Below are 13,016 nucleotides of genomic sequence, written 5' to 3'. Positions count from 1 at the left end.
TTATACACACGATATATCTACTATGAATACTTACACACTTATTTGAAATGAAACTCATATCATCGTACCTAATTTTCGATTAGTTTACTACCATTATTGTGAGATCACAGCTCAATTTGTGGAAAACCTATAATACCTAGCAATCTATTTGTTTACAGTTTGATACCACGACATAACAAAAAACGTACTTCGGATATCGAAATATTTCGATGAAATGTTATATCCGACATCGGATATTTTTGTCCATCATTCTTATAAGTCTTTTTTCACTGCTTATGCCGCTCTTTTCGTAGTACATATTCTGTAAATTCTCCAACATTCCATTTGCTTCTTTTATCTATATTTTTTTATCTTTTGTTTTATTTTTGCCTGTTTGTAGTTCAATGAATTGGCCAGACTGAATTATACTTAATTCTTCTATACCCCGTTTTGAAACTAGGAGGACCATTTTAGGAAACCACAATCACACTACTAGAAATCACTGAAAAAGTTACTAGATTGGAAGCTACGACATAAAATACTAGTCATAATAAAATTATACAATCTAAAAATAATGAACCATAAACTAAAAATAATTAACCTCTTAGACACATAGTTATAACCTAATAGACACAGACTTAAAGAGCGATTTCCTATTAATGGAAACGGAAGAAAAATACAACCAATTGTGAAATTAAATCCATAAAAAATTTCAGTGTCGATAACTACATTTGTGAAAATTTAGAGAAGGTTAATAACAAATGTACAAATGCACAGAAGTCTTAGAAAGTTTTGTATATATTGGTAAAACAAATTTCAAAGCAACAATAAGATCTGAGTCCTTTCTGATAAAATATGAATAATTCAGAATGGAGGAACCACAATAGTTGAAAATTGCATTATTTAGAAAGCATAGGATGTTTGTTTTTCGAAAATTGAGCTGTATGAGAAATGAAGATCAATTGAATAAAAAATTGATTGAGAGAAGGAATATAAGACATTGTTTAATTGCAACTACAAGAACTTATTTTATTTAAAAATACAACAAAAATTTGTTTGCTCTAGAAATAAATCATTCATAGATTTGTTATTTGGATTGGTTAAAAGCAAGATTAGGGACATATATAGAACAAAAAAATTCCAAATGGTATGAAAAATGGCTCAGTTTTCAATAGAAAACCTATTATAGTTAATACTCAATTCGGAAGCAGAACTTAGAAATCAGATGTGGCATCTGAATAATTCAATCATTGACCGACATAATTTTTTTATTAAACAATAATAAATAACATTCCAAAGTATATCGGAATTATTGATTATGTTATTTTCTATTATTTGTCAACTTAAGTAACACTAAATAAATTTATATAGTTATAAATAATTATTCATCGAAAATCTGCCTCACAGACATCACTACAGAAAGAAACGATTGTTAGTCCTATCTAACTTGAACATTTCATCTTCTTCTTTTATGACTTGTGCAACACAATTTTGTCACTGGATATTTGTTACATTTTGCAAGGCTTCCATTCTAAGGTCATTCACATCTTTTAGCTTAAAAGTAGTATTTTTCGTTGCCGCTTCATTTTTTACTTAAGCCCAAATCAATGCTATAGGATTCGATTCACAATACGATGGCAGCTTCACTACAATTTTATTATTTTCTTGTATTATTTTATCGGTAACATACGAATTGTCGGTTTTGCAGGTTTTCTGTGATTTCCCCGTAACCTGGTGAGCCGGTTCGACAGCCAAATGGCTGAATAATACAGCCCCAGATGTGCCCGCCCCCCCCCTCCATTCAGATTAAATTTTCCAAAAAAAAATTCTCAAACCGAGAAGGGCCGTTTTTACTTACTAGAGTCCTCTTTTCGATCACTTCTGACCAATAGTCAGAACCCCATACAAACTTCACAACTGCAGAGCTGCAGAGGAACAACTTCTATATCAGGGCCAACTCCAGCAAACATTCCTCCTGTACAAAATTTCCCTTATCTACCAAAAAATGTTTCCAACGAATCTCTTCCTTTCTGGCAATATACGAATTAAACTTTATGCTAATTTAAAATATATATGCTCAAATTGCAATGTATGTATGTAAGATGTTTGACCATCACAATTACACCACATCTGGCATTTTTTTTTAGTTTCCAAACACCAATCCAACCATATCCTATTTATAATCTCCAGTTTATTTTTACTTTCAAACATCAGAAAGGCAACTTCAATTTTAAATCCATACTCAGATCCCGTATGAAGGATTATGGATTTTGCAAACCAGTGCAAACTAAACTTTAAAAAAGCATCTATTCTGTATTATCTGAATCCGTTTTCAAATGTGTCCTGACAAAAACTGTTTTCATATTTTAATAACATTAACAACAACGCAAAGAAGAACAAAATAAACAGTATTCATTTACAATTTATACAATTGTTAAAAGTGGTTTGTGAAACCAGCAGCGATTTGATCAAACAGGAATCTACAGAATTGCCAACTTAAATTCAAATCGATCCTTCTAGTTTAAAAACAAGGTATAGATACAAACGTACGCTTCTTACATATAAATAAAATAACTAATATACTACAGATGGGACCATAAAATGTTGTTTCAGTTGAGAATCCTTCCGAGTTTAGAACTCATATCGCTTTAGCAAATTTCCACCTACTAGGATATTCTATTTAATGTGATAAACATAATCCTCTTAAAAACCCTTTTAATAGTGTATTTAGAAAGGAACAAACATAGGTACAGTGTATTCTTATTATTATAGTTTATTACTCAAACAAATCACTCGATTTATCATCGAGGCTAATTCTTTGACAAAAAAATCTATATATTCAAGTCTGATATGTACATAGTGTCATGTAGGTTTTTACATTTATAACGAAATGTTTGAACAAGCTATATCTGAAGTCGTGGCAGTAAATCGTTAAAAAATATCAGTATCAAAATTGCTAAGGCGTGAATTTTGTACAAAACTTCAGTCTCGATGAAACAAGCAAATCTTCATTGCATGTAAGAATTCAACTGAACTCATGAGAATTGTTTTATTTGTCATGTTCTGTTTGTTTCTGAATGTAACTTGCAGGAGTTTTCACGTTGTAAGAGTGTGCTTGTGATGGCTAGCTAATCGATTTCCGCTACCATCGATATTGACAGTAATTGTTGCGATATGGAATTTTTTTCTATAAGCTACAGAATACCGTGTTTCTGATATAAATTCAAGAAAGTAGTTATGGACATAAGTGTAAATACACTTATCTGTAAGTTTTATTGACGAAGTTAACATAGTGACACGAGATTCACGATTATTTTCGATTAGTGATCTTTCTACAGTTTCAGATATTTTAAAATCTTCTATGGGAAAAATTGTGACCTCCAAAATATAATATTGAAAAGTGAAGCTATAATATGAGTAACTACTGATATAAGAACTAATATTACTGAAGATCAAATTAGAGACCTGTACGACAATCCTGAAATCAAAGAACAGTCTAAGCAATGCCTACACAGGTTGATACAAAACGATATTGGGGACCTACTCGAGCTATCTAACGGTAAAATTCTTCGTAGAGCATGTGAAAGCTGATCTTTTGCTATGATAATTGCATTAATCTTGATAAAGAACAATTTTATTGTGAAAATATTTTGTTAACGAATTTATCTTATTATCTCAATACATCTTCTCATCCATGACATATCATAACTTAAAAAAAGTCATCGTATATTGTGAATTCTCTCATTTCGGTCATTTAAGGGGCAGATACATTAACTTGTTACTATTTCTGTAATTATTTGGCTGGGAACGTATCCACAATCTAATGAATAATGAAGTATAAATTAATTGAGACAAATTCACTGGTTGTGAATCCGTGAGAGAGAAAACATTAAAACTGTTTTATTCATGTGGTATTAAATTAGTTGTTACATGGAAGAATTATTATCTAATGAAATCTTATCATCATTTTCGGATATAAAAATCATTTTGTTAGAACAGGTTTCAAAAATTTACTGGGGCTAACAATTTTAATGAGAAACATATTCACCAGCTTCTCTGAAAAGATACATGCATTAGTCAAGATGCTCTTACATAGCGGATATGCGTCAACTGTTAGGAGCAGACCTCGGGGGAATAATTTATAGACCAGTCAGGTTTTTCCATTTATTCTTTCTCTATATCTAATTCACACTTTATAGTAGAGTATGAGACCCACGGTTGTTGAAAAATTTCGAATGAATGACTCCAGTTTGCATGCATAAAAATTTTTTTATTACAACTAGCTTGGAGCTTGAAATATTTTGAACATTTCACTCAAGGTTCATCAGTATGTAGGAATTAATACTCATAATTTCAAAAATTCGTGCATGATTCCAGTACCAAGTACCTAGCCCAAAGAAGAAAACACAAAACTTTTAGAAAAAAATATATGTGTCCGTTCAACGTAATCCTTTTAGCTTCATACACTTTTTCCAGAGATGTTCAATAAGTTCGATTCCCTTTTTATAATGAGAATCGTCAAGCTACTGAAACTAGCCATTAACTGCCTACAACACCTCTTCATTGTTGGAAAATCTTTGACCACCGAGCCATTTCTCCCAGTCTTTACCTTATTTGGAACCGGTTTTCCCCTTTTCAGTCCGTCCATTGTTTTTAATGTTCTTTTGTTTCGAGTGAGGAGTGATGGACCCACGTTTCATCTATGTTTGTGAAACGGCGCAAATATTCGTCTTTATTTATGTGAAACATTGCCAAACAATTGATGGAAATATCTTCACGACGCTGTTTTTGTCCCATTGTGAACAAACGCGGCACCTATCCTGCACATAGCTTTCCCAAATTCCAGTTAATATGCACACTTTCAGTCGACGATCATCCAGTACCTTTTTGTGGACTTTTTTCCAACATTTCTGGAGTCGTCACTTCATTCGGTCTTCGCCTCGTTTAAACACTGCTACCTAATATTTTACTGTTGATAACGAAGGAGCAGTCTCATCAAGAGTAGATTCTAGTTTAGCTTTTATAATGGTTGCGCTGATGCCTTTCAAATAAAAGTATTGTATCGCATAACGATAACCAGCTTTTTCCATGTTTACAAATTCATTGCAAACGTTCACTATCGATAGCTGCTAATCAAATATTAAATAACTTGGCGTCTTCAAAGCTGAAACATGTGCTGTATAAATGGTGTACTTTCTAATACAATAGTATTTTTCAACTACCGCCATATCAAGGTCAGGCCAGGACCATCCTTGCAGATGCTGAATTTATTTGCTCAAAAACCGAAATAGCCATAGAGCTTAATAAGAGGGTCAATATATTTCTATTGCAAATAAGTGACGTCTTCAAACTTTAAAGGTATGATGTATAGTTTTAATACTTTTCAATACAGGGCTATTTTTCTCCATCGCCATCTCTGAATCAGGCCAGGTACTTCTGGGACCATTCTCGTACAGTCATATCTCTTCCAAAGTATATCTCCGCGAGGAAGAAGTCTTAATCTATAGCTGGATGGACCAACGAAGAATGGAAACATGGAAATCTATTTTACAAAAAGTATGATTGGAAACTTGATGGAATTATTTTCTTCCATCCAACGAAAGATGAAGATATGGATGTCTTCAGAGAATTATTTGTTCTCTACAGGTTATTTGTGTTATTCATCTCTATATCATTATTTTACAATTGTTTCATTACCACTTCTATCATTGTGATGATATATTTTCAAATTTGATTACGTGATCATTTAACTAGACTATTGCATCATTTTTCAACACTATTAAATATTAATAAGTTCTACTACCCACTTTGGCGATGTAGAGTTGCATCTTGAATTAAACTAGAAGAATTTTAACTTTAAAATGAGGCAACGAATGAGAGAACTACCGTCTCAAAATACTAGAAAATTTAAATTTAAATGATAGATCTAGATTCAAATATCATTTTACGGTAGTTCATACCTCTAACAAAGAACAATTAATAAATTTCAAATTTGTAATTTTGGCTGAAAATAGGTATCGAAGCTTCGTGGCCTTATTAACTTAAATGACGAAAAGCAATCAAAAACTGCAATAACTAGTTATATCATCGAAAAAGTTCACCAAATGGTACTGGATGAACGACGAATTGAGGTAAAAGAGGATATTTGCATATGAAAAGAACTTATTTGGTATATTACCTCTGAAACTAAAAAACAGTGAAGACAGTTGCAGAGGGTAAATCTACGTTTGTTTTTCTTTTGGGGAAAGTCTTGGAATTTTGATCATCGACTGTATTCTAAAAGGTGAAGCAAAAACAGAAAACTATTAATTATCATTGTTTGATAAGATGAAGGGAGAAATCATAAAAAAGCGACTGCATTTAAAAAATATGTGATTTTTCATCAGGACAACGCACACTTTGGTGTTCTCCATGGCTCAAAATCACAAATTGCACTATTAATTGGTTAACCCGCCATTTTCACCAGAGCCCCCGGTGACTGTTTTCTTGTTTCCTAACCTTAAACTTGCAGGAGTGAGATTCTCATCGCAGGAAAAAGTGTATAAACTAGAGACTACGTATGTTGAAAAATATATATCCCATTAGGTTGGAAACTTTTCAGCCGCATTTATACTAGTAGATCCGAACAGAACTTCAAGTTGAAAATTAACTTTACCTTGTATTAACTGCATAGAACGTATATGGTATGATACCAAATATAGTATCATACGCGAAAAAGTTTTCAATATTTTTTAAGGATTATGATATTCACCTTTTCTGTAATAAATTCTAGAATTATATTTGCTCAATTTACTCAATCTTTATCGACTTTTGTTTAACCTATTAAAGCTCAAATTATTTTTTTCGAAAAAATTGTTGCTTATACATATATTTATTCCTAATGCCTCCCCAAATACGAAATATTATTGCAAGGTCAGGAGCCGTAAGAGCTGTTCTCATTTGAGGACGCTGAGCTAATGTAATGTGTGTTGTTTTACAAATGACTATTTTTGAAACTTTTATTCATACATTTATTATTTGCAAATTATTATCTTGAATTCAAATAGCTATGATAATTTGTATTATAATACTTTGCAAAACGTGTTATATACAAAGTTATGTTACATTTTCAGCAATTATCTCGTTAGGAAGTGTATGATAGCCTGAGAAAATAATTTCGTCAATTGAAACGCAGTAGTGCCACAAATATCATCGATAAATATATGCTCAAATATGTCAAGCGGACTTGAATCTTTCGAGTCTTCACTTGCTGTAAACAATAATTCGTTGCATGTGCGATTTTCTGAGCAGTAAACTTAAGATTTATTTTTATCCAATTTATACCTATTTTCTGTCATTTTTATTCGGCTTCTCGTACGCTCACTTGGGTATTTAGATATCAAGCGGTGATTTTAGAGTCATCATTTTCCTCTTATCCATCTATATTGTTATCATTTTCAATGGACCATGCAATATCTGACACAATCCGTAAAGATAATTCTTCGTCGTTAAAGTTTTCTCCGTCTGTCAATTCATCTACCTCAGGTAAAGCAATTATATTCGCCTCAATTTCTTCAGAAAACAAATAATCATTAGTTTTCTCTAAGGTTTTGAAAGATCTTGGCCACTTCTTCGACATTTTTGAATACGTAAACATCGAAAAAAAAAATATTAACAATATTCCAATGCCGTTTCAAATGTTTCAAGCCAAATTGATAGTATATCTGACATACATACTTATTTGAGGTCGCTAAGTTCACGTAAGAATTTTGACAATAATATACGAATAATTTTCACCTAAAACCGTTGTTGCCGTAACAGCTTACCTTGTATTTGGATAGCTTTATTAAATGTAATTGCACGTGTCAGAGAAAAACATCAAATCAAAAATGTTTTAATCATAACCTATCACAAAGAAATGGAAACAGACTTTGTTATTTGTAAAATGTAAAGTAAAATCCAAACTGGTAAAAATCTTATTGTCCTCAAACGAGGACGCTGGATGCTAAAGAGTTAATTTAAGTCATAGCAATATTAAGTTCTATAAATTCCCTGTATACGTTTTATCTTATCCGATACTCTAATTGCGTTTCGTGGGCTCAATATTATACAAATTATCATTTTCACTTACCTATTCTCATAAAATGAGCTCTATTTCTCCTGAGTTTGTTCGAATCTCTTCCAAGTCTCATGAAATAACTGCCGTTTGATCTTCCGTATCTTATATGTTCACTTCCTGATCTTTTTATCGGAACATCTAAATCGTTGTAGTCGTCATATAAGAATTCTTTGTTTCTTGAATCGCCTAAATTCCGACCAAATCTCATGAAGTGATTGTCTTTTTTTTCAATATCAGAATCGTCAGGATCTAGAAATTCGTCTGAATAGATGTTGATATTTTCCGAAGTTTCTGGATAACTATCTTCTAGATTCGCGATTGAAGATTGAACTAATATAAAAACGAATAATGAATGAGAAATCATGATGCTACCTGAAAAATAAGAACAAAATAATTAGGTTTTGTTGTTGTGTTATCCAATGTTAACTATTGGATGGATAAGAGAGACGTGATAATGTAGATAATGACACAAACGTCTTCAGCTTCTGGATTATATCCAAGAAGAATTATTTTTTCTAATATTTAAGACGGTTATTATTTTATGGGATTCTTTATAGATTCTATAAAACATGTAATATTATTTGAGTTAGTTCAAGTGATTTATTCAGCGCCTTAATATTGGTTTTGAGAGAAAAACATTTCGAAGATATAACCGCTTGTTGTTATTTCAAAGGTAGATTTACTCAAAAAAGATTGTTTTATACCACGGATTGCTACTTCAACTAACTGTTTAATACTACTACATTTTTTGAAATCAAGAGAATGGTATAAAGTATTGAAAAAACAATATTACTTTTTTTTTCATTTCACACCATTATTTTCACGTCGTCTACTCACTCTCAAATTTTTTGTATCAAGGAACACTTTGTATATTCAAAATTTTCATTAATGTATAAATCGTGGAAATAATTTCGAAATAAACGACGTTCTCTAATAATGTTTTCTTACTTCTGCATTTGTATTGTCCACATGTGTCGGTTGCCCTTCACGCTTTCCATGCGTTTCACTTCTATATTAATTATTGTGACACGATCATCACTTTCACTAACAGAAAGTATTTTCTCAAATTCTCACTTCAATTCGCTTTTTCTTCACTTAAATTTTCATTATACCTCTTCCTGTTATCAATTTTCGAGCTTCATATCTGAAACTAGTAGCTTGTATTCCTATTCCATTAATAAATTGTATGGCATCCACCAGATTGCGTTTGAGAAATTCCTTTTGCTCTACCCAGTAACCTCGTAAGTGATAATCACTGAAATTTTGTGATTGTTTGTATTCAGCAGGTGGTTGGTGGATAGGTATACATTGCCTCTCCTAGCCCATCCAACCCACAGAATCTCTTGAAGTATCTTATCTAAAACCTAATAGTGCAAAAGTGCTCTGGCTAATTCATTCTTCCTAAAACTCTTATAGTGGTTATACTCTCAGTAAAATAACCATAGCAGTTCACCACCATATAATAAATTATTGAGAGAGGTAAGAACCCAACCTTCTCAAACTTAGTTCCAGGAATTTACTCGTATATAAGTCTTGAGCTACAGATTTTATTTTGTTAGATGAAAATAAGAAGCACAATTCTACTAAAACTGAACAAACCATTCTTAGTCCCCCAGAAAATGACAGGAAGGATTCTCAATATTGATCTTTACATTTAGTTAATAGTCTTATTCCACAATATAGAATCAGTTTTCTAAACATGTTCACTTTTAGAACAGTGATTGCCAACGTCCCTAATTCTACTGGTTCATCATATTTTTTACTTTTCACTTTGATTAACTAGAAAAGTATGTCAACTATAATTTATTATGTTGTATGAACAGTTATAATTGAAAACCGTCTGTCGTTTTATTGAAAAACAATAAAAAATACATCAATAATTTACTATAGGCTCATATGTTCTGTACAATTGGAAAGAAACTACGATTTTCAACAACCATCTCCTGGTCCTTGTATAAGACAAATGGCTGATATTCATTTTGTATTCCATAACGAGGAACAATTTATTACAATTACTATAAAAAAACTCCTCGGAATTCACTGATTTAGATCTATATATTTCATAATTTCAAATTTTTTCTGTTAAGAGCTTTGTCTTGTCGAATTGTCTTTATTTTTCCAGACAAAGTTCAGTAATGTGATAAATGGTATGTCCACTAAACAACAAGTTTGATCGTGAAATATTTCGGATTTATTATTGTATCTTCAACTTTTTTAAGTCTCTATCTAAATGAATATGAGACAAATATGTGTTTTTTATAAATAATACAGATTCAATACAAAGTGTTCTGTCATCTTTCTACGACTTATATCACATTTTCTAAATAGTGCAGTTATAAAATTGTATTCTTTAGTCGACTTCATTGATAATATGATTCAGTTGAATTGTTTGCTAGATTTTGGATTTCGTCGGCTCCACGATGATTCTTATTTGTTTTGTCAACTCAAATTAAGTCCCAACTAAGTAATTACCAACTACTCATTTTAACTGATTTTTTATTTATTCAACACGTGAATATTCATATTTTTTCGTTCACTATTCAGTCCTCAAGCCACAAAAAGCAATTTATTATCAACTTTACAATAAAACAATATATAAATTTATGTTCATATATTATCTTGTGATCTGTACATAGTATTTGCTATTCTTAAAGGTTTTAGTGCAAATAAGTTCCTATAAACAATGCATAACTCAAATTATACGCCTGCCAACATCCTTAAAATTCGTTTTTTTCAGATATACTATCCTTCAAATATATTTCCTGTGGCATTCTTATATATACCATGGCTCTTCATCGTAGTCCTACCTACTCCAACTTCGGACGACAATTTTCAGAGTTGACAACCTCAAATATTTTGCAATAATCCAGGAGATGTTCTCTCCAGCAAGTTGTGCAATATAGCGGTCTTGTCTGTAGTGTTTATTTTATGTGCCTAAAGAATAAATTCATTCATTCATTCATTTTCTTTGGCTGATACTATTTGACCTTCGCCTCCAATCTTTCACATGAAGATGACTTGATCTGTTTATACTTCGAGAGCAGTTTTTTTACTGTCACAAACTATGACGTTCCAAATTCACAACATTTACATCAATCTACAAGTGAAATAGAAACCTTTAGACCACGATTGTTTTCTCAAAATGTATTTAACGTTTAAATTCAAGGCAAAATTACAAGGAAATAAATTATTGCTAAATAATTCCACTATTACAAAATGTGAACAGAAGAAAATGGGGTTCTTTTCGTGAAAATTGATAATTTTGAAAATATTCTACAATTCTAGTTAATTCTAGACATGGGTTTAAGTGTTGAAAATTTGTTTTCTAAAATAATTGACTAGTTTTTCATTAATATCAACTTCTAATTCGACAAACATTTCAAAAAATATGAAAATATTCGATTTATTCAGAATTTCTCACTGAACAAGCAAAGTGGATACACAAAATAGCAGATATGTCAAAGATAAGGCCCGTGAGACGCATTCATAACGCCATCTCTTAACAACCAGCGGAAATACCCCATTATTTTTATTGAGAAAAATATAATCTTCCACGTCCCGTGAGTCTAGACTAAAACCTTCCTTATCGATGTCAAACGACTGCGTCGGCACGAAGTGAGTCAATTGAGTCGAGTAAACGAAGCGATATGGTTGGGGTAAGGTTTAATTGTATTGCGAAGTAGTAATTGTGAAGAGCAGTGATTGTGAAGGTATTCTGCATTTGTTCGTGTCGTGAGATATCCATGATTGTTGTGTCATAGAATGGAAAGGTGTTTGATTTGCACTCAATCAGTTGCTGTTTGTAAGGAGTTTAACTTAAGAAAACATCATGATATTAATTATAAATCAAAATCGATTTTTACCCTTAAAAAATAAAATCTAAGATTCAAAGTCAACAATCGATGTTTACTGAAGCTAATACTGTGAATGAACATGCCCTGATCATTGCATTAGAAATAGCGAAGAGATCAAAACCTTTCACTAATGGTGGGTTTATTAAAGACTGTTTGTTGAAAGTTGCCGACTCTTCATTTCCATTTTAAAATTCAATAATTGAAAATATTTCTCTATCTAGAAACACTGTTGCTTCAAGAATAAAATGATTTCCAATAGAATTTGGCTCTCCAACTGAAGTATAAAATTAAGGAACTCATAAACTTTTTACTGGGCTTTGACTGATACTGCTACTAAGAATAAAGCTCAACTTGCTGTTTTTATACGAGGTATTAACAGTAAATGAAATAACTGAAAAACGATTGAAGTGGCTACAAACATTCGGCTGTTATAACTAAGTTGAAACAAAAAACATCAGGGAATATTTCAACTTCTGCAAAATCTGATTACGGAACTCAACAATCGTTTTGGAGACTTCCACAAAATGTATAAAATGGAAATCCTAGTTTTCAACAATACATTCAATTTTTAAGCTACACATTGAATTGTAATTGGAGTTAACAGGTATTCAATTGGAGAGTAGTTTGAAAAAACAAACAAAGAGGTTAACGCTCTTACATTTTATACACAATATTCAAGACTTTGGATAACTACCCGGAATTAAAAAAACCATGCAGCACACATTCTGTGCATATTTGGTATCAGATATTATCCGTCATGAAAATAAATAAGAACAAACATCGCACAAGACGAGTTTGCCAAAAACTTAAGAAGTCAAAATAATTACCCTCTTTCATAACTTTGATATGATTTTTAAAAACCATATATTATATACTATATAATTGAATTAATCAACTGTTATAATAATTCAGAGCATTTTTTATTTGAATCTGACCCGCCTACACATTGTAAAATTAATATATAGGCCCTCGGCAAAACTGAGTTTGGCACCCCTGCTCTAGAGAATCATTAATTTTGCTAAATAAGTATATTACAGAAGCATTCTTAAATAGAGTTGAGATCATACTACATAATAATTTAAATA

At 31.5% G+C, this 13,016-nt stretch overlaps 1 protein-coding gene across 1 annotated transcript in view; it reads right to left on the bottom strand.

The window, feature by feature from the left end:
- Nucleotides 1-13,016, bottom strand: part of LOC130442671 (FMRFamide-related peptides) — a 58,540-nt gene that overhangs the window by 6,724 nt on the left and 38,800 nt on the right. The window contains exon 2 of the mRNA XM_056776990.1: nt 8,090-8,449. Within this exon, the coding sequence (XP_056632968.1) occupies nt 8,090-8,441 (352 nt within the window). The 5' untranslated portion in view covers nt 8,442-8,449. The remainder of the gene's footprint in view (nt 1-8,089; nt 8,450-13,016) is intronic.

The sequence above is a fragment of the Diorhabda sublineata genome, chromosome 1, assembly GCF_026230105.1.
Source record: "Diorhabda sublineata isolate icDioSubl1.1 chromosome 1, icDioSubl1.1, whole genome shotgun sequence".
Taxonomy (NCBI): Eukaryota; Metazoa; Arthropoda; class Insecta; order Coleoptera; family Chrysomelidae; genus Diorhabda; species Diorhabda sublineata.
This window is presented reverse-complemented; position numbering and strand designations above follow the sequence as displayed.